Source organism: Festucalex cinctus, chromosome 4, assembly GCF_051991245.1.
Source record: "Festucalex cinctus isolate MCC-2025b chromosome 4, RoL_Fcin_1.0, whole genome shotgun sequence".
In the NCBI taxonomy this organism is placed as follows: domain Eukaryota; kingdom Metazoa; phylum Chordata; class Actinopteri; order Syngnathiformes; family Syngnathidae; genus Festucalex; species Festucalex cinctus.
This window is the reverse complement of record NC_135414.1, coordinates 16,849,268-16,875,646: the sequence shown is the minus strand read 5'-3', so window position 1 is coordinate 16,875,646 and position 26,379 is coordinate 16,849,268. Positions and strand designations below refer to the sequence as shown.

The window sequence follows — 26,379 nt, the reverse complement described above, 5'->3', positions numbered from 1 at the left end:
AACGGTCAATACTTAAGACCCCGCCTTTAACCGTTTCTTGTAAACATTTACATGATGTGTTGTATCTGACCTCACTAGTGTAAAAATGACACATTTGTGGAATAAGTTATGAAGCAAAATCCAGCAATTTTTATCCATATAATTTCACTTTAAAAGCAGCACAGTGCAAGTCATACAGTACATTTAAAATATCTTTATTTACAAACCAGTACACAGGACTTTACATTCCTTCCATTCATGAAATCTCTTCTACTATTGTACATCTTAAGGTCATCCATTTCATAACATTTGATGCAGACTGAAGACCCAGTGCTGGAGTTGGAAACCAAAACATTTATTTTGTACCAAGAGGCAACATGTAGTCAGTCAGCCAAAGGTTGGGGGGCGGAGTCTAGTAGAAGGCCTCCCTGATCTTTCCTTGAAGGCTATCACATGTCTTCTTGGCGTCTCCCAGCAACATGGATGTGTTGGCTTTGTAGAAAATGGGGTTATCCACCGCAGCGTAGCCCACACCCAAAGTCCGCTTCATCACGATCACCTAGGCAAATGTTGCAAAACCAGATGAGGATCAAGAATATTTAAGCTTGTGTATAGTTATATATACGTGTTGGTCCATCGTTTGGGGGCCGAGGAGGACAATTGATTACTTCTTTTAGATGGGTAATAGTGGTCCACTGTATTATTCTAATCTAAAGCTGGACTAACCTGTTTGGACTTCCACACTTCCAGGACAGGCATGCCGGCAATGATAGAGTTGGGATCCTCTTGAGCGGCAGAATTGACGGTGTCGTTGGCACCGATGACCAGCGTGAGGTCCGTCTCTGTGGGCCGCAGACATTTATACGTGATCACACGAAAACCAAAAGAAAAGTTCCTTTGAACAGCACTGATAATGAATTCCCCAGCACCATTTAGCAGCGTCATAAACGCAACCATGTGTCTCAGAGCGTACGCCTGATTATTGCGTGTCACAACAACAGCAGGCTGATCAAAGCAAAGTTGGGAAGAAGAAAGAAAAAAGGATGGCGTGATAGCTCAACAACATTTCTTGTAATTTTACTCAACACCTCGCGGCTAAAGTGACGAGCAACCTCCCTCATGTGGTATCCTTACCTGGAAAGTCTTCATTGATCTCATCCATCTCTAATACGACATCGTACGGTACACCGGCCTCAGCCAAGAGCACGTTCAGCTGGCCTGGCATGCGCCCAGCCACTGGATGGATACCAAACCTGAGGGGAAAAAAACAAAACAAAACAAAACAAAATCCCACCCAAATGTATCATTTAATTAATTAGTTACGAGAAAACGTTCAAGCAAATGTGTTGGAAGTTACCTGACAGTCTTGCCTTGTTCCCTCAACATCTTCACCATTTCTGCAATTGGATACTGGGCCTTTGCTGCGCACAAACCCCAACCTACATACACACAAAATCACGCATTAAGCTAAAGTAGCCTCAAGAGAATTATCTTGACTAATTTGGATAATGTTGAGATATGTTTGTAGTCGTACTTTATGTCAATTAGAGCCTTCATTTAACATTTGCCAGCCTAAACTTTGTGAGTTTGGGCATCAGTTGGACTTTACGCTGTTTCTTTTAATCTAACGCGTATGTTGGACCACACATCTGTCCATGATTTGGTTGTAAAAAAATATAATAAAAACACACACCGGCGCAAATAGCAGCCATGTGTATCCCAAGTTATTCTTTGTGGTTGATGGAGGAGGCAAGAAAAATACTCATCTTGAGTGACCTTGGCGCAACCACATTGTACTCAACCACAGTATCTCCATGACCAGCAACCTTTCCTGTCAAAAGAGCCACTTTAGGCCCAAAAAAGCCGCAAAATATTTGAACATTGTGATGAAGGCAACAGTGTGTTAGTGTGTCAAATTTCTGACATTTTTGGCAATTTTATGGACATGTTATGGCCATTTTGTGCCTCTCTTCTTCCTTTTTCGGATATGTTAATGCTATTTTTTATTTTATTTTATTTTTTTCACGTCTTTTTTTGCCATCAATTTCTGTCATTTTTGGCAATTTTGTGGACACCTTATGGTCATTTTCAAGTTTCTTCTTTTGATTTTGGAAATTTTTATGATTACTTTTTGAAAATTTTCTTTTCTGCCTTTAAAAACAATTTATGAGGTTTTTATTTTGCAAATTTGTGGACATTTTATGGTATTTTTTTAGGATTTCTTTTGTTTTTGGACATTTTATGATTTCTTTTTGAAAAAATTTTTTTCTACCTTTTCTATTAAATTCACTGATATTTTTGCAATTTCATGGCCATTTTATGCCTCTCTTCTTCCTTTTTTTGGACAAGTTAAGGCTACTGTCACCCCCCCCCCCCCCCTTTTTTCTTTTTTGCCATCAATTATTGGCAAATTTCTGGACATTTTATGGTCACTTTCTAGATTTCTTCTTTTAATTTTGGACATTTTTATGGTTACTTTTTGAAAATTTTCTTTTCTGCCTTTTTTAAATTAATAATCTGATATTTATACATATATATTAATTTGTATTATTATTATTTTTCTTTAATAGAGATCCAGAGGGAGCCACAGGAGAGGGACCCAGTCCAATAATGGATATTTAAATGGGCATGATTGTGACATATATCGAGCTCTACAACCTAAACGCATGCATCAAAAACATAAACACTGGTTATTTATGTGTGTCTTGTACCTGGCGTGATGATGATGCTGTTGGCTTCCTTGATTATGTCAATGGTCTGGTCCACGTTGACCTCCGTGTGTGTGCCAACGATCTCCATAGGTTTGCCACCCGCTGTGGAGGTGGTACCGTAGCCGCCCAAGATCACATTGGGCAGGGAGCGGTTCATCGCCTTGGGAGAGATGCCAGACGTCATCACCAGGAATTAAACAGCGGATGTTGATTTTTCAGGTAGCTATACTTGAGTATTCATTTTCTGATGACATTTTTTATCGTTCTTTAAATGCAGGGTTTGCATCAATATGTATAATTTTGTCTTTTGTTATTTATGTGCCAGGGTATTTTTGTGTACTGACCACACACATGATGTAAGAGAGGATGGCACCAGAGGAGCCGATCAAAGCGCCAACGATGGTCATGAGATTGTTGTCCAGTAGGAAGCCTTCAGCGCAGAGTGCCCAGCCAGAGTAGCTGTTCAATACCGTGATGACCACTGGCATGTCTGCACCTCCAATGGCCGCTGTCAGGGTGACGCCCTATCAAGATAAAACACACTGCAACTTCTTATGCTATTAACAACCTAAATTCTTGATGCTGGCTTCTCAAAATAGAACTGTGGTGTAAATATTCACCTCCTCAAGAACACTGCACTCGCATTAATTTACATTATATAGGACAATGGAATAATTGGAACTCAAAATTTAAACTAGTGCAGTATGTTTTGTTTTTTTTGTTTTTTTAAAATTATTATTACTTGGGTAACTTTTTGATATGCTTTTGTCTTTTTTAGTAAATCCCACATATGCAATTAGTGGCTCGGCATTCTGTTTTTATGCACAGCAATAAAATTATTTCTTAATAAAATCGTTGTTTTATTCTGTAATTGACAAAATTGTTTATAGACGCCACAAGATGGCAGCAAAGCACTACTTTTCAAAATGAAGCGCCTCAACTCGCATCAACATAGTTCTGTGTCACCAAGATGCCATAAGATAATTGCAAAGCACTACTTTTGTCTAAATCAGAACCATCAATACTGGAATTTGTCTATGGTAGAATCAAGCTCCTCAACTCACTTCAACATAGTTTCTTGCCACTAAGATGGTGACATATTACTTACTACGTTTGTCTAAACAAAACTTCTCACTTCCCTTCAACATGTTTCCTTCACACTAGGATGCCCCACGATGGCAGTATAGTACAGCTATAGATTAAATGAAACTCCTCATCTCACTGCAACAATTCCTTGACACCGACTACGTGAAAGTGAGCTGAGGACTTTCATTTAGACAAAAGTAGTGCTTTACCACCAACTTGTTGCCAAGGAAGTACACTGAAGTGAGTTGAGGAACTTCAGTTTTACAAAAGTAGTGCTTTACCGCCAACTGTGACATCAACAAGTAATTCTAAACCTTTTTCGGAGGCGGGGGTAATTAATTATTTGTATATTTTTGCTATTCATGGAAGGACTCGGTCCCCAACATTCTAACGGTAGAATATACTTTTTTCACTATTTTATTACCATCTTTACCTTTCTTTGCTGATTGGCTCTGAGACATGCGGAGTCTATTTTGATTTAAACTTAAGTTGTCTATAAATGGGTTAAACTTGTGCAATAGCATAATTTTAACCATTCTAACTCAAACAACAAAATACATAGTTGATGTTTCACGTTGTGAGACTAATAAAGATTATTTTATCTTGTCTTATCTGTGCAGAAAGCTATTATTTTCCCAATTTCCCGCCCGCCTCCAAGTGCGCACACGTTCTTCCTCGTGTGGAATATGTGTTCATAATTTGTGGCAGGACATCTTGCCACTGGCATTTGTCAGTTGTCTCGCTCCCTCACATTTGGTTTTGTTTCTGAAGGGGGACTACTCAACTAGCAGAACAATACAACATAACCCAACACACATTGAAAGTCCACACGGAAGGGTGAAAACAGGGAGTCGAATAAAGAACCTTTGATTGTGAAAGACATGCTAACCACGCGAAAACATAATTATCATGCAGCCCACAAAATACTTGAAAAAGGAAAAGTGGCTGTACATTTAAACGGAGAACGACATTAAACAGGTTTATCATAGTTTGTGTTTATCAGAATTTGTGATGTCACAAATCATGCCATTATGTATTAACTAGCTAGCATGATAGCCCATGCAAATATTTGCCAACATACATGTGAATAAGTACTTTTTAAATACTATTTATAGTGTACCGCCTAATAGTGGAAACTCACCATAACAGTGGACAGCCCGGACACTCCTAGTAGACATCCCATCCCAGTGCCGTAGCTGGAACTAAGCATAAAGGGCACCATGCCTCCCATTGACGCCGCCATAAGACCGGCATTCAACATATGACGTCCGGGCAACAGGAGAGGCGCAGAGTTCAGGAGACCTACAAACAAACCAGTCAGGTCTGGGTCATTCCGTGACAATTCACACACCCTCTTCAATTTGCTTGATTTGTAGTAGTATTAGTAGTGACTTCTGAAGTTCCTAGTTCAAACCGTTTTTGAGTTATAGCTCTTAAAAGTTTGGGTGACGCCCACTTTTGGGATCAAGGAATCAAGCACACAATTTTGGACCATAATTGGAGACCTCCCATCCATTGATTCAAGGTAGGTACAGACCTGTAAACTTGCTATATCTGTGTATTCTGACAGAATCTATGCTGAAAAATAGCATAGATGTACTATTTGTAGAGATATTAACCCATTAAGAAGTGTTTTGAATGATGCAATACATTTTGTTGACATTTTGGGGTTCCATATCTTGGAAATGTTTTGTGTTGATGGAGTTTCAACTGATTTATCATCATATTTGGGAACTCTACGATGTATTTAGAGAGTTTAAAGTCACTCAAGCCGTTAGTGGGGGGCTCCAAATATGGGACAAAATGAGCATTTTCAACAGTTCATCAACAGTTGCCTTTCATCAACATTTGGAGCCAATAATTTGATTATCCAACTCCTTCACTCTGAAATAAGCCTTTGCCTGTGGTATCATTTTGGCATATTTTCTGAAAAATCCTAAGTCCAGAAAGTAGGTCTACTGTTTATGAAGATACCACAATAATGATCCTTAAGTAACCATTTTAAAAATGCATTACTACAGTTGGCTCTCTTCCATTTTTCTGTATGCGACTCTCAAACAAAAAAGTTTGGATTGTAATAAATGATATGAATAATTTTTTAAGCATCTTGATTTGATGTTGGAAATTATGTGGTTATTCTTTGGTGGTTAAAATTGACCTGAAACATACTGTATGTATGGGTTAAAATGACTCATACAACAATAAATAAATGTCACCGCCAAGACAAAGTCAAAATCCAGGGTTGGATTTCCTTGAGGATCATTTTGGCTTCGGAATGATCAAAGGCGCAATCAGGAACAGACAACGCTGAAATAATTATTGTAAGTTAAAAAAAAATCCAAAACAGTAATCAGATATGTAAAAGAAGCTCTTCAAAACATGTGCTCGTACTCTCCAAATGCGGCAAGTGACGTACCTTGCAGCTTGCCGTAGGCCACCAGCGACCCACTGAAGGTGACGCCTCCGATGTACGTGCCCAAATAGGCCACCGTCTTGAGCACGCCGGCGGCCGGGTGTGCGTCAAGATGGGGGAACTCAATCATGTACTCGGCCACGCAGGTGAGAACCGCCGCCAGGCCCACCAGGCTGTGGAACGCCGCCACCAACTGAGGCAAGTCGGAGATTTCGATCCGCTTGGCGATGGTCAGACCTGCGCGTCGGCAAAGAGACAGTTCAGTAGGATTGATTGATTTTGAAAAATATATTGTTTTCCCCCCTCAATATATGCTATTTTTTTAACCTCCTCTTATTATGCATTTGAACCTTCTTATATACGTCGACCATGAGAATATTTAGACAGTACAAAAGAAAAATGAGGAAAAACATCAGTCACCTACTTTCTGTTTCTCTACTCTAAAGCAATTGGGCCTGATCTTCAAAGGGCAAAACAACAGTCAAAAATTTTTAGTCGCCTGTCCTCCACTTCCCCTCCAAAAAAGAAAAAAACACAACAATCAAAGCCAAGAGGGGTTGTGCAGAACATCATTTATCATTCTCAAGTTTTTGATGACCATTATAACATTCAATGATGGTGATGAAAGAGTATGATGGGTGTGTTGTGTTGCAATAGTTTCATTTTCAGGACTAGAGACAGATGAAAAGTTGAAGTCTGTGTTTTGCCCATTGTGCTTCAGCTTCATGAATTTATAGTTAAATTTGTTTAGATTTTTTTTTTTAAATCAGAATAGCTCGGACTCCAGTCCATTTTTCCAATTGGGTTTGTTTTGACATTTTTACATCTGGTTCTGCTTGTGGTTCTTGTAAGTCTGCTCTCAATGATTTTCCTGACATTAATCAGAAAATAGCTATTCATTAATTACAAATATCGTTTTGTTTATGTGCCGGTGATGTATAGTGACAGGCATAACCATTAAAGCTGCACTTGGTAACAATTTGTTCAAAACCATTTACCATTTATGACTGAAACATAATTCAATTAGTAGATTAACACATTAGCTATTCATAATGGCAACTCCTGCAAGCTTCTGGCCAAGGGTTCGAATTCCCCGGCCTCTGTCTGCAGATGTAACGTCATGTGCACATGATTCTTCGAGTGAAGAAGGAGGTGTGCAGTTTCATTTTTCGGCCACAGGTGGCAGTAGCGATTCAAAATTCAATTTTCTGCGTTCAGTAAAGCTTTACATTCTATTCCATTACATGGCAGTGGATACAATAAACCTGTCTACCTAGCTGTTGCCATTCATACAATAGAATAAGTCATGGCTTCATCTTATATCAGCTTTCTGTTTAATTAACGTCCAGATTTCAAACTGACTCATGCATGTGTGAATTATTACAATGACTGGCACTGAAGTGTGACCATTTAGAGCTTTACTAGTCTTGTTCTGCATATTTCCGTCCATTTTCGTAATCAAACATCTGGTGTCTTCTCGAATAAAATCGGGCCATGCCTTTTTAACAAGTAGTTGTCATGCAAAGTCTGTAAACAGCTTGAAGTACGCACTCAGCAGTACATGTTGCCTAACAAGTAGGACGGCACCTACCCAGAGTTCCTCCGGTGGCCATGGCCAGTGACATCTGTGACAGCAGCTCTGGGGAAGGCTTGAGCGCACCGAGGGTGGCGGCGATGCCCCCTGCAACTCCCATCATGCCCAGCGCGTTTCCAAGGCGACTGGTGCCCTGAGCGGAAAGGCCTGCCAGGGCGCCGACGCAGCACAAGCCGGAGCCCAAGTACATCATCTGTCAAACATCACAAATGAGTTTCTCAAACAGATGTGAGGACCAAAATAGTTGAAATTGCTAAGTTTTGAAAAGCAAAGACATAAAATGAACGTGGAATTGCCATTTTATTCAAGGTGAAGGAAAAGACAATAGCACAAATCAAAACCTATTGCCTATAGAGGCCACAAGATGGCAGCAAATGCCCCTTCACCTGTTCGATGCTGTAACCAGCTGCCACAGATGCGCCGTATCCACCAACAAATGCAGCCCCGGGTAACATGTACAGGTAGTTGTACTCAGGGGGGTCCGTGGGACGCTTGAACATGTCCAACATCCGCTGGGTGATCAGGAAACCACCTGAAAGACATAACAAATGTGCTCATTTATTTGGTGGTGGGAAAAAAAAAAATTTTTTTTGCGTGAATAGACAAAAAGGTCAGACCAGCAATGTTGATGGAGGAAATAAAAGCAGCTGCTAGGGCGAGACTCTCAGGAAGTGAGGACGGTGTGAGGCCCCCTCCCATCAGAACCAGACCGCCCACTGCTGTCAGACCTGTTGAAAAGCACAACAAAAAATGCTGACAGTCACCCCCAACATCAAAACTTTTCAATTATTTCCTATCGAGTGTCGAGGCTCACCTGAGATGGCGTTTGTCACGGACATTAAAGGTGAGTGTAGGGCGGGGGTCACACCCCACACAGTGTGGTAGCCCACGATCCCGGCCAGGCCGAAGGTCGTCACCATTTGCGTGAACGCTGCGTTGGGGGAGATGAGGCCCAGAGCCAGGCAGGTGGACAAACCTGCAGAGGTTCAAAATTTGTGAGTAATTGACACCCACCCTAAGAGGTTTGCAATTGCTCATACATGCCACAAGATGGTGGCCAAACACTTTTTTCTATTTCAAAATTTAGCTTGACTAAATGAAGTGCTAACCCTCAGTTCAACATGGTTGCCTGGCACCAAGATACCACCAAAATAATACTTATAGCACAAAAACATGAAAGAGCTGACTTTTTCAGCAAATAACAGATAAGTTCACAAACACATTCTGAGAAAAGGCAAATTAATGAATGTTGAACCGTTCACTGTTGATTGGAACACAGGATGGGCAAGATCTTTTAATTGAAAGCAAGAATTTCCTTGTTTGCGTGGAATTGATTGTTTATCACCTTGAAGCTACCAAGACAAAATGGCTGCAACTTATGGAAAGCTGTTGGAGTATTTATATAATATCCATCTTATCATGCGCTTGTACGCACTACTTGATAGTAAGACAATTCAATGCAATAGTAGAGTAACTAGGGCTACTAGTAACACTTTTGTCCACACCTGTATGGATAATTTATATATATATATATATATATATATATATATATATATATATATATATATATATATATATATATGACAAAATAATAAAAAATAAAAATAAACACTACAATACAAACACTGAGTTAAATATAAATAAAATATATATAACAGAATAACTAAAATAAATAAATAAATAAATAAATAAATATATTTACGTACACTGGTAGGGCAACTACATGTTACTAGTGAAGCAAACTTGAACAAATCTGTGAACTATTAGTATTACTTGTGAAGAACTAGGTGTTATTTAGATTTTACACAGTGGTCAACTGGCAACATGCAGCTATTCTACTAGTTCTCCCGAGTGGAGATGAAATAAATGCAAAAACTGAATTTCACTGCAGTATATTGACAACATTGTCTTATATGGATGGATGGATGGATGTTTAGTCTCGAGACTACTAAACTAACTCAGTATGATGCAGAGCAACAAATTGTCACATTATTACAATTGTACATCAAAATTAGCTTTGTAAAAGCAGAATTTTCCAGTCTAAGTGGCCGAAATGTCATGTGCACTAGGTGTACAGTATGGAGTATATTGATAACAAATTAGTGAGACTAGAAAATCTAGTCTAAATGATAATTGTGAAGTAGCAGGACTGATTATTTTAACCTGAGATTACACTACAGTACTCACAAAAAGATGGGAATATTTTATTTTCGGTTTAAATTTTATGATGAAGCTAAAATGGACTAAAACCTTTACATGTCAACTTAATTTGACCTTAATTAAAATTTCTGAACGCAAATGTCCAACTACTTAATATTCCAGTACTTTTTTGCGCAACTTTCTGCTCCCTAACTGAAAGGCAATGAATTTTCGGCAAGTCCTGAAATTTCACCTGAACGCCGAATATGCTTAATCATTTGGAGTTTACGTCATTAACTCATTCACTGCCTTTGACAAGTATACTTGTCAATTGTATTTTTTAGAGCGGTGCTAAATGGGGGTGAATCTGAGCATGCTCCACTGTAAATATCAAACTTGGAAACAACTTTACTGATGCCCAACCACCGGTAGATGACATCATTGCCCCATTTTATAGGAAATAAACACAGTTTCAGAGTCCATGGGAGAAATGGCTGTATTTTGGCAAACCTACATTTTTCTGCTGTCAATTATAAAAGAACGGGACGGGACAAAAAGTAGGGAGTCTATTCTGTTATTTGGTAGATTCGGTTTATATATAATTATTGAATGTAATATCACGTGAGTATTGGAAATTGGAAAATTTCTATAATGACTGGCAGTGAATGAGTTTTAAAAGTATTGATGTCATTGTCTAGGCTTTGCGTGTCCTCTCCCAACCTGAAGTGTAGACGCCAGCATTAGTCATTGTGCGTTTGAAGGGCGAAACTGCAGCCACTTTCTCCAACTCCAACTCTGCCACGGATTTCTGTTTCACTGGTGGTGGGGGGACAGTCTTCGGGAGGGGCGCTGGGAACATATTCTGTCCATCCTGTTGACGCACCAAAATCATGCAATAGTGTGAGAATGGATGACAGGAAGACAACAACAGAAGAGTGAGCGCAGTCGTTTGGCGTGAGAAACATCTTGCATTGTGGTAGGTCCTCGCCACAAGGGTGGAAGTACTCTAAACACAAACCTAAAGATTAGCATGAAAATACAACAATCAAGAAATACTTACCAGCAGTTTTGACAAACAAATTGTCTCAATAACACAGCCTGAGCAGTGCTTAGTTTTAACGAGGGAGAAACTGATTTGTAACATTGAGGTTGCATGCTTTTGTTACGCCCGGCTCGTCAAGGGGAAGGGAAGTAACACAATAGCAGGAAATAAAGGTGTAGATAAACACGGAGTTGACTCTAAGATCTGAGTAGTTTTAATTGACGTTTCAGGCAGGGGTTTGTCAAGGGAGTGAAAGTGGAAGGTGAACAACTAATAACCGTAGTTGACAGCACTGACAGAACGGAGGAGACACAACAATAACCAAAAAGGGGAATGATACAAGTATACACACGAGCACAAAATGGGTTACCCAGCTCACGGGTCTAGCGAGTGTCTCACACCAAATAGCAACACGAAAGAGACACGAACAAGGCGAGCTGCACTGAGAAGTTCCAGCCGCCCCGAGGAGCGGCAATGCAGCGCTTTTTATTGTGGAGCAGTCCGGCCAGGTGGTAGTCGGCGATTGGCGGAGAGGGCTGGAGCTGCTCCACCGAGGGCGTAGGGGCGGACGACCACCGCCCAGGACGTCGCGCCAGCACATCCGTCCAATCCGCGCGTCGCGCTGGCACAGTCGTCCAATCAGATTGTCGCGCTGGCACAGTCGTCCAATCAGATTGTCGCGCTGGCACAGTCGTCCAATCAGATTGTCGCGCTGGCACAGTCGTCCAATCAGATTGTCGCGCTGGCACAGTCGTCCAGTCAGAGTGTCGCGCTGGCACAGTCGTCCATCAGAGTGTCGCGCTGGCGCATTCAAACTGCAGTACTATTACACGGGCACCAGCCGACACAAACACACACATACATACTAGGGGAGCGGAGCCAGCGGCGGGCCCGAGCCGCCAGCCGTAACACTTTGCCTTCAATAAACAATGTGTCAGCTGAAGATTCCTGGAAAAGTCCATTATGAGGCGTTTGTAACATTCTAACTGGTGAGCTGTTCAAAGCTGGGCATGGGCTTCTATACTCATTTGGAAAACGACACTCGCATGAGAACGTCTGATAGCCAAGAGGCGGAAACGAGCGCCAGCAGAGCTCAAGATTACAAATCAAACCAACCTTCATCACAAGCGTCCCGCGGATGACGTGGTCCATTGTTCCGTAGTCAAAATCCTCTTTGGGTTCATAGTGGAAGTACTCCTTGTCGGGGCTGATGGCCTTCAGAAGCTTCAGGACGTTGTTGGAGTAGAGGGTGCTGGCTTGGGTGGCCATGCGGCTGGGCAGGTCCGTGTAGCCAATGTGAGTCACATTCTAATTCAAGGAAACTAAATCAGGGATTTTGGTAGAGCTGGCAAAATTATTCACACTTTGTATTTAAGGACAGATACTTGAGTATACAATAGCAATACTGATTGCTGTTACTCCCAATATACAAATACATGTTTTAACCGTTCCATATTTTGTATTTTTCCTGACAAAAACATACCATATTTTACGGACTACTACTCACACTTGTTTTTTTGTTTTTTTTCATAGGTTGGCTGTTCCTGCAACTCCAGACTGAGCGACTTATGGAAAAAAAAAATATATAACGGGTGTGTATAATTTCACAGGCAGCCACAAGAGGGCACTCTAGACTTATATTATAATCTCTCTTTCTCTTTCTCTATCTCTGTCTTTCTCTCCTAATAAAAAATAACAATAACAGTCAAGAGTCAAACATAGTCTGGAAAAATTTGTTTGGTTTAATTAAAAAAATAGAAACAAACCATTGTTCTCTCTCTCATAAAAATAATAACAGTAGTAAACAGTCAAACAGGCTCTGTAAAATGTGGTAAAATAGATATGAATTGTCTCATCAATGATAACAGAAAAATACACCTTTCATATACATGTCTCTTCAGATTCGATTTTTGGGAAGCCACAAGACGGTGCTTTTTAGACTGGCACAAGATAACGCATTCGCCATGAATTATGTTTGGCGTCAACAACATCACACTCTTAAATACTGTTAAGTTGGATGGGTAATATCTTGCTTATTGCCATTTTCATTTTCATTCATGCTCCCTGGTTTACGTTTCCCCCATGTGGCTTTTATAACCGCATTCTGCCTAATACCCTAAAAGCTCAAATTAGCATGACTGACATTTTTTCTCTTTATTTATGTCTTTTTTTTTTTTTTTTTTTTATAATGTGGTGTCATTCGTGGAGGTTGAAAACAAATTAACAAGCCACAATTTTGGAATAAGGAAGCACAAGTGCTGTTATTTGTTTTTAAATGCAGGAAGTAAAAACAACAATTAGTATGAAGTACAGATTATTGAAAAGCTACTTAAGTACAGTAACAAAGTATTTGTCCTCTGCTACTTGCCACCATTGTCATTTGGAAACATTGAAAAACAAAACAAAAAAAAACCTCACCTTGTGAATGTGCAGCTCTCCAGGCCTGGTGGTCTCAATGTTACCCCCCGCCTCGGCCGCCAGATCCACCACCACCGATCCGTCTTTCATGGACTCCACAAACTCCTTCTTGATCAGAATGGGAGCCCTCTTCCCTGAACACAAGACAGGAAACAGCCTGCCTGATTACGCAGACCAAAGTATGGACCACTTTTTGGCGAGCCAGCCAGGATGGATGGAAAACAAAACGCCATGCCCGGGTGAGAGTTGACTGACCTGGAATCAGGGCGGTGCTGATGACAATGTCGACTTCTTTGCACTGCTTGGCGAACAGCGCCATCTCAGCTTCGATGAACTCCTTTGACATTTCTTTGGCGTAACCTCCGACCCCGTCGCCGGACTCCTTGATGTCCACTTCTAAAGGCTCCGCCCCGAACGACTTGAACTGTTCCAGTGCTGCTGGTCTAATCGACACCAAACAGTTATATGGAAAGCTGATTGAGCATTTACTGGATATCCTTGATCCTAATAAGACAGTTCCACGGACTAGCTGATCTACTATGGCACACTAGCAGAACAAATGTCTCTTAAGTAGAAATATCTTTTTCCCCAGACGAATGTTTCTAGTGCAGCACTGTTGTATAATAGAACGGTTTAATTGCATATTAGTAGGTCAAATGTGGAGTTAGTAATAAAATGAATATTAGTAGTAAGATACAACTGTACTAGTGTGTCGAATTGTCTTACTAGTGCGGACATAGAGCGTCTACCTCGTGTCAAATCCTCGCACTATTGCTCCCATTGATTTGGCTGCCCCTGCGGCTGCTAAACCAGCGACACCTCCTCCAATTACCAGGACCTAAAAAACGGGGCAATTTAACTTTGAGAGCTGGAATAAGAAAAGACACACAACTCACGCACAAAAAAAAAAAAAAAAGTCTTTAATATCAACACTTGAACGTGGAATTTACCTTAGCTGGTGGTACTTTTCCTGCAGCTGTGATCTGACCGGTGAAGAATCTACCAAAGTGGTTGGCAGCCAGAACGACGGCCTTGTACCTGCAAATCAAGACATTCAGGTCACTGATAGAACCTCTTCAACAACAGAGTCTAGAAATTTTACACTCATTATGCTTTGTTGCCATTTTATGACATCTATAAGCAATTTTAAACATTTCTGGGGGCTGTCAATTACTTGCTGAGTTTCACTATTTGTGGCAGGGCTCGTCCAAGGGGACGCTGAAACTAGAATGGAATATACAGTAGTAGCCTGTAGGTGGCAGTAATGGCCTTTATTTACAATAGCGTTTTCACAATGGTAGATTTAAAAATGTAATTTAAACCATGATGTAGCTGGCTTCTATCAGCTGACAAGAATCCGGATAACAACCTGGATTGATGGCCAGCCAATCACAGGGCACAATTAGACAAACAACCATTCTCACTCACACTGCCTAAGCGCATTATCAATTTTGTCAAATAATTCCAATTGGACCACACTATGTTTGTGCCTAATAGCACCTATTAGATTTCACTTGGCCCTCACCCGGCGATGTTGGCCATGGAGCTGAGTGCGTCGTAGCCTTGCGCGATGGTGACTCTGGGCACTTGATCCATGGCCAACACTGTGCTCTTCCTCTCTGACAACTTCTTCATCAGCTCCGGATTCTGAGCCGGGTAGATGAAGCTCACCAGGGTGGACATTGGCTTCATGAGGTCTGCCTCGCTCAAACTGGGGGCTCGAACCTACAGCGGAACACAAGCGCTCGAATTATGACCCAAATAATAATATTTAAAGATGCAACAGGTGGACTGTCAAACCTTGAGGACCAGGTCTGATCCGAGGGCCCCTTTGACATCGGTGATGCTGGCGCCTGCATCTTTGTATTGCTGGTCAGAGAACTTGGAGTCCTCACCAGCTCCACTCTCCACCTTCACGCTGAAGCCCTGCTTGACCAGCGCCTGCACGCCGGCAGGTGACAGCGCCACGCGCCGTTCATTCTGGAAGGTCTCCTTGGGGACGCCAACCACCAGCTCCTTGTACAGAACACCTGGAAAAGAGTTTTTTATTTATTTAAAATTGTAATACAAAAATGCGACAATGTTGTTGTTTTTATACAGATTTGCGTAGTTATTATGCTGCAAATTAAAACTAACACGAATGGGGATGTTCACATTTTTTACAGTGACGTCACATGAGCTTGGAGGCACTTCAGCTTATACCAAATATATATATATATATATATATATATATATATATATATATATAAAAGAATATTATATACGATATTGGCAAATCATGTGATATAGTTGCTAAATATAGTGATAGATATTATTGCAATATTTAACATGTACCTAAGGAAGTGACATTTTTATGACGTAATGAAAGAATTGCATTTTTCATGCAGCAAAATAAGCAAACTCAATATATCCCGAGATCATTAATTGTAATTACAACTCGATAATGTTCAACGATTGGATGGCCGTGCACATTTTAGTTAGTGGCTGACTGGTCAAATTCAAGATAAAAGCATAAAATTCCATATATGAAACTTATTGCATGTCTTTGCGATATGCATATTGCATGGGCCAATATCACAATATCGATATTTTTTCGATATATTGTGCAGCCCTACAATCCAACATGCTGTAGGTCAACATATGCAAAGCATTTTTCTCAGCCTGGGCTTATCGGTAATAAAGCAAAACATTTTTTTAGTATTATTGTAATATCTTAAAAAGTATATATATAAAAAAATTGCATGATGCCTTCTTTGTAACATTTAAATTTTTAATTAAAAAATAAAATAAAATAAAATAAAATAAAATAACAAAATATCTTGGATCATTAAAATGTATCTACAGAATAAGTGTGACACATTTTCATTTAACTTATTTTACATTAAAAGTTTTGAAAATACAGTGTCGGCATGTAACACTAACCTTTTGTTGCATTTTTATTTTTATATATTTACATTCAAATTTTTCTACAATTTTAAAGTAAAGTGTGAACATTTTGCATTAAAAATGTTTTGGACATTTTTTTTTTTTTATCCTTTCAAAAACAAACTTTTTTTATTGTAAGCCTTTAATGCAGGCTGCGATTACTTTTATTATTGTTACTACATGCGGCAGGCCAATAAAAAAATGTGGCTGAACTTTGGACACCCTTGTTGTAGATGTTCAATCACCTCATTTAAAGTTTCAAAATGATTTTTATGTGTGTGTTAATTCACGCTAAATGAGTCAACCACAGTCATCATTTAAACCTAGTGAGCTACAAGCCTTGATTTGAAAACAAGCTGACCATGCCAAAATAACAAAAATAAATAAATGCATGGTTAAAAGCATTAATATGTATCATAAATGTTGTTCAACCAAATCCGTTGAAGTCATCTTAAACCAGAACGCTGACTTCTGATTTTTTTTTTTTTTAGGCACTCAATGAAAAGTTTGAGAAACTCTGACATACAGTAGATGGCACTTTGTCTTTTATCAACACAATACCATAGTTGTTTTCTTTCTATAAGCACTAGCGTAAAGCTGCATGAATGGCCGAGACCAAGTGTCAGGTTAACATTTCTCACCATAAATGGCGCCGTGACCTCGCTGCCATAGCTACGCTATTAGCAGGTGATTGGCTCGCAGCCAGCGAGGCTCAGGCCTGCTCCACTCCAGCACAGATAGCGGCGCACGGCAACTTTCAAAAGTTGCTATGGAAAACTTGCACAACTCTTCTTAAACATTTCATTTCAAACACTTTGAGAGTGCGCAAATCGGATTGTCAGTTTATTTTTAGGTGAGAAGTCTCCAGACAGCAAAGTTTGTACAGGTCACCTTTATCTGACCTCTTACATGTTAGCAGCACAGAAAGCATGGCAGTAACTTTTCTATTGCTGGGGTTCCCTTGTCTACACTAGCATTATAGTGAGTGACATATGACCATTCTTGATAAAATCAGATTCAACACACAGATACAGTATTTTTACTCAAGATTCGGTCCTACCTTTGTTGGCTTTTTGGTCCCATAACGCAGGGAAGGTCCTAAAATTCCTCCTCGCTGGTATCCTCTGACGGACCCCTCGCTGGAGCAAAGTGAGAGACGAGCCGGAGATGCAGTGCAGGAGGGTCGACATGGCCACGGAGCGTCCGCCCGGAGACTCCTTCTGGGTCTGCCAAGCAGAGTTAAGATTTAAAAGTTAAGACCAATTTTGCTGATAACAAACAAGCCTTAATGGAACCGACACACAGTCACACCTTAGCTGTGTGTTCCAAGAGACCTAGCAGACGTAGCAAAGTGACATTTCAGCTCGACGGGACGCGCGCGCACGCACACACACACAAACAGGTCCCGGGCCTGATCTCTCACTCACTGCAGCTCGTTCCCGCGGTCTGGAATTATGACGGCACAGATGGAAAGTGTGCCAAGTGCGTTCTGGCTGGTGTGCGGGCAGGACGCAGAGAAAGTTAGGCAGGGACGTCAGATGTTTTGAGGATTAAATGGGGACATCTGAGGACAAACGGGTTCCAACACAAATATGCAATGTTTGCCGATAGTGGATTCGGAGAAAAAAAAAAAAAAAGAAAAGTGGCCTAAAAAGAGCGGAGAAGGAGGCATGAATTGAATGGAGTGGAAATTAGATTAATGGCATTGAATGATAATGAACTCATTCCTTTATCACCTTTTCAACTTGTTTTTTACTACATGAATTTTTTATAAGGAAAATCAATTCTTACTATAAATCAGGGGTTATTAACCTTTTTGAAACTGAAAGCTGGGCACTGATTAACTCTTTCACTCCCAGGAATTTTGACTGATGCAGCACCCACCCCCGCTCCCACCTGCTTTGCTGGATTTTGGATTTTGCAAGGCCCACAGAATATTGTGTTTATATTGCTATAAAAACATGGAACCTACCAAAAGAAAGATTAGAGTCTCTTCTTTCATCAGGGGAGAAACGTTTTTTTTTTTTTTTGTATCTGTTTCCGTTTTGCAGCAATTAGCATTAGAATATAGCCAAGTTTCATCATTATTCAAATTTATTATGCAGTATAGCATTAATTAAATAGCCACATTTTAAAATACTGAGTATGACTCAAATTCTACGCCCAATTTCATGGATTTCCAGTGTTGATAGAGCCAAAAAGAAACAAATTGACGGAAACACTAAAGTACACTTGCAGACAGGGCTGGACTGGCACCAAAAGAAAAAAAAGAAAAAATTGGCCCTGGAATTTTGACTTAGACCAGCCAGCCCGCTGGTTCAATTTGCTGCTTATACTGTAAATTAATTAACGGTCTTCTCCCTCTCTAGGGTTAAAATAAAGGAAAATACTAATTAAATAGCACCGGATTGGCCCCAAAAGATGTCGGCCCGCCGGGCATCTGCCCTGTATGCCAGATGGCCAGTCCAACCCTGCTTGCAGAATTTAAGATTTACATAGGGAAAAAAATCAGGGGAAAATGCATACCCTTAGGAAGATTTATGATGCATTTTCATTCAGTCATACAGCATTCATAAAAAGGAAGTGAGGTGGACGCAAATCCCGGGAAGGTTAACCCACTGAATGACAATCAGGTTCCATTGTGTTGCATTGATTCACCCACAAACTAAAGCAGGCCTTCCGTGTTATTGCCAGACTTGCCTTTTTTTCGGATTTCCACCGGGGTCAATACCTCAACTTTAGTCTCAGAAGAAGTTACAGCCTGCCAGGCTGCCACTGTCCAGAGTCGACCCAAGCACCTGGCTCCTTCACGTCCACGCACACACATGCACTATATCTCGTAAACGACCTTCCGATGTCTGGATTGCGCCGGCGCGCGGCGCCTGCACTACTATTTATGGATAAATAGCAAAGCACGTGACTAGTACTCGTGACCAGTGACCACCCTGGGTGCAGAAGAGCTAAGCACGTTGCAGACGCCACTTAAACACTGCCGGAGAATCGTATTAAAGGTTTAGCGTCAATCAAAACCCAGACAAGAGACCTGAGGACACTTGCATTACACACACCTTTTAAATTTAAGCATATTTGTGCACATTTTAGTAAATATTTCTGTTTTTGAACTTGCATTTCCTTTTCGGTACACGTGAGGGCACCAAAGTGACATTGACGTGGCAACAGTTTTGGCCAATGACGACGATTTCTCACCTTATCATAATAATGGTGATTATTATTCTTGCTTTTTTAAATATTATTACAAGAGATATTCATTTAATAAAACATTCTCAATACGGATACTATTCGTATTAAATTATCGTATTTGGTTCCTCTGAGTTTTATTGTTATGGTCGCAGAGCGGAAGTCAGAAACCGGAAAACGTTTTGGTTGGCCACGTGGATATCGTAAACAATTCTACTTTTGATCAACTCGCCACGTGTAGTTATATTATAAATACGATAAGAAAATGATACACGTACATGAGTTGAATTTATGTAGCGGAATGTTTGTTTTTGAATCGTAGCTGCTAGCTAATAGCACAGCTAACATTGGAGCTGTATGAACGAACGTATTCATCCAATCCCCGAATGCTAAAACTAGACAGACGAGCAACATTTACTTGATGATGACGTCTCTGAAGCTGTTGTCAGTCGAACCATCAGATCGGGGCTCGCAGAGATGCAGGCTCGGTCCAGGTTTGATGTCAGCGCGGGGCTTGAGTGTGGGCTCACCGGTGCTGGTGTCCCTTCCCGGGGGAAGCTGCCTGTGCACCGCGTGGCCCAGGCATGACCTGGCTGAGGGCTTCCTGCAGGTGGACACGAAGTGCTGCTCTCCTTATCTCGTCAGGCATCCCCCCTCACGCCTCACCCTGAATCCCGAGCAAGTCACACTCGTCCCGTGTCCCAAACTGAAAGGAATGAAGATAAGCGTGGTCGTCCAAAGTGTTGAATTCAAGAGAAACACGCCACCTCGTTTTGTTCATGAGCTTGTGAAAGAAATGCTGAAAGGTGTCTTAGTACATAGTGAGCATGTCATAAACCTGGAGGATTTCGATACAGACATTAGATATGTTGTCATCACAAATATCTATCCGGATTCTAACACAGCTGGACTTGTCACTTCCAAAACTTGTGTGAAAATTGCTGACGTCCAAACTGTCAGGCACTTCAAGAGCCATCTGCAGGGACAGGTCACTGTGCCTCTGGGGGGCCTGGAGGAGGTCAGCGTACATACATTTGAAAGAGGAATGCTCCCTCGTAGCAATTAGTTGTTGTTTTTTTAGTACAATCCATTTAAACACAAACTGAAAACCTTTTTTTCTCAATGTACCCTAGGTGAGCGCATCGCTAAGAGAGATGCTGCAGCTGCCGCTTCTCTACCCAGGCACCCTGGGTTCTCTTGGGGTGTCGTGCCCCAGAGGCGTGCTGCTAGTGGGGCCGCCAGGTGTTGGAAAAACACAGCTGGTTCGGAAAGTGGTTGGAGAAGTGGGAGCCAGCCTTGTGGTGGTCAGAGGGCCAGAGGTAAATTTCTTTCAAACTCTATCTAGTATGTATCTTTCTGTCTTAATTATGGAATCGAATGTTCCAGGTTGTGCGTTCCCGCCCGGGCGAGAGCGAGGAGGTGCTGCGAGGCGTGTTCGCGCAAGCTCGCGCTGCAGCAGAGGAGGGTCCATGCGTTCTCTTCTTGGACGAGCTGGACTCTCTTTTCCCGAGAAGAAGCGGCACGTCCGCACCGGAGAACCGCCTGGTGGCTCAGCTCCTCACGCTGATGGACGGGGTGGCCCCATCGGATCGCTTCCTCATCATCGGCGCCACCAACCGTCCGGACAGCTTAGACCCGGCCCTGCGCAGGCCTGGAAGATTTGACAGAGAAGTAAGAAAATATTTAATGAATGTGTGAATCATCACAAATGTTTTTTAAAAAGTTGCTTCATCTTTAGGTTATTATTGGGCCTCCTAACTTGTGCCAGAGAGCAGCTATCTTGTCTGTTCTGTGCAAGAACATGCCGGTGTGCTCCAGCGTGGATATCACGGAGCTGGCACAGAGAACCATGGGTTATGTTGGGTCAGACCTCAGCGCACTTTGCAGGGAGGCCGCCATGCACGCCATGCGGGAAAACGCAAAGGTGAGACTTTGCATATTTATTTGCATATTTTGGCAGTCAGTATTCTAATTTATTTGACGCACGTCTATCTTCTATTTGCCTTCCCATTGGTTGGTTCATCAGGACAATAAAAATAATTGTTAATTCAAAATAATTCAACGTTGAGCTGCCTTGTCATCTTTTCACGCAGAACTTAGGGGAGCAGACGGTGGCGGTGAAACATTTCCTTGAAGCTCTGAAGTCAGTGCGGCCGTCCTGCCTGCGGAGCAGCCTGGGCCGGACGGACTTTGCTCCCGTCGCCTGGGAGCAGATTGGAGGTCTTGATGAGATCAAACTGAAACTGAGACAGGTGAAATTATAACCTTTCATAATGATTATATTATATTATACAGTAGTTTACATACTCCCCAGGCACTTCCAATACAAGAGCCAGATTGAAAAGTCTGCCTTTAAATACATGGCACTGATCAAATTAGAACTTTTAGATGATTCATATTTAACAAGAAAAGCATCTCAACACTTTTACTGTAATTGGTAAGTGAAGGAATCCACAGTTAATATTGTTTACAATTTTGATCAATACTTGGTGATGAAAAGTGTCATTCGTCCTTGGTTAACACTGACAGCAGTGCTACTGAAACTGGCATTATGGCTTTTAGTCAGCAGTGGAATATGAGTTAAACAGAAATATCCAGTCACTTTTATGGATATCAGAAGGCGGCCATTTTGCCACTTGATGTTGAGTGAAAATGACAACGTTGCTCAGGTCTCAAGATAACACCAAATGACAGCTCAGCTTCAGAAAACAGGTGAGCTGTGATTGGTCGTTGCCTGAACCCTGAGCAATTGTGACGTTATCTTCAGTCAACAACAAGTGGCAAAATGGCCGCCCCCTGAGATGGCTGTAAACGGCTGGATTTTGCTGCATAACTCATATTCCATAAATCAGAATGTCATGTTTAGACTAGTGAGGTCACGTGTAACGTATTATTGTCAAGAAATGTTCAAGGTTGACTTCCCCTTTAAACTACTGAAATAAATCAAAATGTTCACAATTTCCTAATTCATTGAGATGAATCTACTAAATTTACCACTTGTTATATCAGGAGGACATAATATTTTACAGTGAACCCTGCTATATCTTTTTGAATAGCTAAACTCCACGAGTATCCACCCTTAAAAAGATTAATAATGATAGCTTCTATGTGCAATGAAATGCATAGAAAAAGAATAGAAAGTACAACTTTTGCCGAAATGAAGTTCCTCATCCCTCAACTTACTTAACCCGTAGGCAGTATTGTGACCCGTTTTGGGCTTTTCTGATCAAACCATTTCAAAATAAAATACTGCCCACGACATAGTTCCTTGATACCAAACTTGGTGATAATGTAGGATCGGGGCCCTTTTTGTTTTTGCTTTCCAATTATTGTGTGTTCTTCCGTCTGCATGTGAACTTGAAGAGTATCGAGTGGCCAATGATGTACCCCGAAGCCTTCTCCCGCCTGGGTCTGCGCCGCCCCCGTGGCGTCCTTCTCTACGGGCCTCCGGGTTGTGCCAAGACAACGCTGGTCCGCGCTGCAGCCTCGGCCTCAAATTGTACCTTCCTGTCCGTCAGTGGAGCTGACCTCTATTCGCCCTACGTGGGAGACTCGGAGAAAGCTTTGTCACAGGTGCTTTGTCTCCCACCATCTTTTCATGGCATCTTTTTTTTTCGTCTGCAAACTCACCTCTGATGTTACAGCTGTTTCGTCAAGCGCGGGCCTGCGCCCCCTGCATCCTTTTCCTGGACGAGATCGACTCTGTGATGGGCTCGCGGTGCAACGGTGAGGCGCGTAACAGCGTTCAGACCCGACTCTTGTCAGTGCTCCTCAACGAGATGGACGGCGTCGGCCTGAAGACGCTGGAACGGAGGGGGACGCAGAAGATCCGCCAGGTTGAGGGAGCGGAGGAGAATCACACTACAGAACAGGTTAGATACAACACAAATGCTACAATGTGCGTGTGACTTTTAGCTTTATCACACGTTATGAAAATGTGTTTCCCCAGTCTTTTTTTTTCATGCCATTAAATCGTTTGCTGTTTACACTAAAGATAATCAATTTATTTCACATTTTCTTACGAATATATTCTTGATTTGATACCAGTGTACAGTGAAGAATACCTGCTAGTCGACATTTGTGCTCTTGAACAGATGGACAGCCAGGAAGTGTGCAACAAAGACGTGATGGTCGTAGCAGCCACAAACAGACCTGACTGTTTGGACAGCGCCCTCCTGAGGCCTGGCAGACTGGACCACATTCTCTATGTGCCTCCACCGGACCAGCAGGTTTGTTATAGTAGTTGTCTCAACTTAATAGAAACAGTAAAACTAACTGAATATAATCAATAATTTCAGGGAGAAAAAGTAAGAATGCCTTGTAATAATTTGACCCCTTTGACACTTTAAATGAAGACTGTAAGACATAAGCACACTTCATCTCATTAAAACACACTTTTAAAAGTATTCTTAAGCCACTTTTGTCTTTAAGACTTTCACTGTCAAGAAATGGGAGAATATTGTCACTTTAAAGAAAAGACCACCAATGGTCACACAGTTCTCCCAATAAGAGCTTCTAGTTAAAGTTTACTGTAACACTGGCCCATAAACACAAGAGAAATAAACATTGTGTATTGAAACACCAAATATAATTTAGTTGAGGGAAAGTCCACTAGCTTAATGCTAACATATAATATAAAACTCCATAGACAGGCTAATGGAAATTCACACATATGTTACAGTAATTATAAAGCGTCAATCAGCTGTGACATCGGAACTGGATTAGTTCAGAATAAGCTTCATTTTCTCCTAACCTTGAGGACTGAAAATCAAAAAAACCTTTTTTCAATCATCCTTTTTGGCTATCCCCAGAGAATTTATTATTTGTGGACTAATAAATGTGAGTTGTGTTGTGTTTAGGCCCGCCTCGCCATCCTGAAGGTGCGCACAAAGTCAATGCCCGTGGCTGCTGATGTGTGTTTGGATGAGCTAGCTGCCGGGACAGATTTCTACTCTGGAGCTGACCTGGAAAATCTTTGTAAAGAGGTAAGAGAAAGTATTTCGCTTCTCAAGTCTCAGCCCAGGCTAGAAATGTAGAATTTTCTGGTTGTCTCGAAAGCGACAAGTATCTGAAAAGTCGTGTTTTTTGTGTTGCAGGCTGCTCTTCTGGCATTAGAAGAAAACAAGGAGGCATCTAGTATCAAACGCGTGCACTTCCTGCAGTCGCTCAAGAAAACCAAACCGTCTCTCACAGCCCACAAATCCAAACATACCAGATGAACATCTCATAAAAAATGAACTATCCAGCAACATTTATTTTTAATAAAACGATAAAAACCTGAGCTTCACTCTCTTCCTGTCTGTCCAATGGCAACTTCCTGTCTGTCTGATGGCGACTTCCTGTCTGACGTCCACTTCCTATCCGTCCGATGGCCACTTGCTCTGCGTCCGACGGCGACTTCCTGTCTGTCCGACGGCGACTTCCTATCCGACTGATGGCGACTTCCTATCCGACTGATGGCGACTTCCTGTCCGGCTAATGGCGACTTCCTGTCTGTCTGATGGCGACTTCCTGACTGTGTGATGGCGACTTCCTGTCTGTCTGATGGCGACTTCCTGTCCGGCCGATTACGACTTCCTGTCTGTCCGATGGCGACTTCATGTCTGTGATGGCGACTTCCTGTCCGTCCGATGGCGACTTCCTGTCTGTCCGTCAGCCGCGTGCGTGCGTGTTGAAATGCGAGCATGCTGCTGACGCTCACGTGTTCTATTGGCAGGTGACCTGACGGCGCACCTGGTGCCAAGAGTGGCGAACGAGGAGCCTGTCTTGGAGGTGTTGACGTGGCAACGAGGCCGAGTTGCCATGCGAGAAGCGCACCTGCGCGGCCTGCACACCTGTGGTCCATTTGGCACATGGTTGTGGTGCCAACAGCACACTGGAGCTTTCAAATAAAACACTTGAAGAACTCAAGATCTGTTTGTTTGTTTGTTTGTTTGTTTGTTTGTGTACTGCTGCCCCCTGTTGTCCATGTTTCCCAATGACAGCAACTGCGTGGATGGCTTTGGCTTTCATGTCAACTCGACTGACTGAACCATATTGTTGTCTTTTTCTTCCAACTCGTTTGTGAACATGAATATGCCAGACAAGGCCAAATAATCAATCGGCATTCATTGGACTCGAAAATCCTGTTGAAAATGTCAACAATGGACATTTTCACAAGACTACAGCCTTTTTTTTTTAAGCCTATTTGTTTTGCATGGGACGGGTTTGAACGAAGGACTTTTGTGAGCCGTCATCCTTTCGGGCGTCAACATTTCAATCAACGACGACGTCTGGACACTTTGACCCCGCCCTTCCCTCCCCTCCCGCTCCCAAAAAGGACTTGTACGTCAACAATCTTGGCCGCCCGTCTCGCGGTGACGTCAGTGTAGGAAAGGATTGGAAGAGGGCCATCGAAAGCGAGCCACTTTCTTTCTGACCAGGTGATGACGTTTTGCCACCAAGTTTGCGAAAGAAGGTTGCATGCCCGTTCCGTTCCCAAGCAAGACTGACCGCATGAATCAAGTCACGTGACTTGTTGGCAACCTGTACCGATCTGTCAGTTACAGAGAGATCAAGAGCGCCCCCAATTTGACACGTGCATATGAAGTTTGGAACTTGCCTCATGAATAATATCTTTTGTGTTGGAGGCACGAGTGCAGGACTTGTTGCAGGAATCTCTTGAAGACGTTCTTGCTTGTCTACATCGGACTTGTTTCAATCACGAGTCATGTTCATTCTCACTGCAAATGAGGCAAAGTCACAACATCCTCACCATCATCATCTCCAAATCTTTTCTATCCGCCATTTGTCGGTTGGCCAATCAAGTTGCATCTTATCCAATAAGAGAAAAAAAGATCGACATTGTCAGTCGAGTCACTCTCAAGCGAGAAAT

At 41.9% G+C, this 26,379-nt stretch overlaps 2 protein-coding genes across 6 annotated transcripts; one reads left to right on the top strand and one right to left on the bottom strand.

The window, feature by feature from the left end:
* Positions 1 to 178: 178 nt before the first annotated feature.
* On the bottom strand, positions 179 to 20,442 carry nnt2 (nicotinamide nucleotide transhydrogenase 2). Of its 3 annotated transcripts, none has more exons than XM_077519347.1 (22): positions 19,924 to 20,442; positions 17,368 to 17,533; positions 15,183 to 15,412; positions 14,908 to 15,107; positions 14,333 to 14,420; positions 14,132 to 14,220; positions 13,638 to 13,825; positions 13,383 to 13,516; positions 12,081 to 12,272; positions 10,643 to 10,793; positions 8,598 to 8,759; positions 8,401 to 8,511; positions 8,170 to 8,315; positions 7,781 to 7,976; positions 6,193 to 6,426; positions 4,918 to 5,078; positions 3,035 to 3,214; positions 2,691 to 2,850; positions 1,337 to 1,418; positions 1,114 to 1,232; positions 706 to 821; positions 179 to 538 (listed from the first exon to the last, which is right to left on the bottom strand). In XM_077519347.1, the coding sequence occupies exons 2-22, from the start codon at positions 17,495 to 17,497 to the stop codon at positions 392 to 394; spliced, it is 3,216 nt and encodes a 1,071-aa protein (XP_077375473.1). In that variant the 5' UTR covers positions 17,498 to 17,533; positions 19,924 to 20,442; the 3' UTR covers positions 179 to 391. The 3 variants fall into 3 exon arrangements, with proteins under 3 accessions (XP_077375473.1, XP_077375471.1, XP_077375472.1); XM_077519345.1 differs by lacking the exon at positions 19,924 to 20,442 and adding an exon at positions 19,008 to 19,211; XM_077519346.1 differs by lacking the exon at positions 19,924 to 20,442 and adding an exon at positions 17,619 to 17,771.
* On the top strand, positions 19,650 to 25,415 carry afg2b (AAA ATPase AFG2B). Of its 3 annotated transcripts, none has more exons than XR_013283212.1 (11): positions 19,650 to 20,523; positions 20,639 to 20,824; positions 20,892 to 21,176; positions 21,244 to 21,429; positions 21,599 to 21,757; positions 22,869 to 23,078; positions 23,150 to 23,377; positions 23,600 to 23,734; positions 24,365 to 24,490; positions 24,602 to 25,148; positions 25,222 to 25,415. XR_013283212.1 is itself a non-coding variant. In XM_077519349.1 (10 exons), the coding sequence occupies exons 1-10, from the start codon at positions 19,927 to 19,929 to the stop codon at positions 24,722 to 24,724; spliced, it is 2,235 nt and encodes a 744-aa protein (XP_077375475.1). In that variant the 5' UTR covers positions 19,650 to 19,926; the 3' UTR covers positions 24,725 to 25,415. The 3 variants fall into 3 exon arrangements, 1 of the variants encoding a protein (XP_077375475.1); XR_013283213.1 differs by having other exon boundaries at positions 24,602 to 25,152; XM_077519349.1 differs by having other exon boundaries at positions 24,602 to 25,415.
* The last annotated feature ends 964 nt before the right edge of the window (positions 25,416 to 26,379 follow it).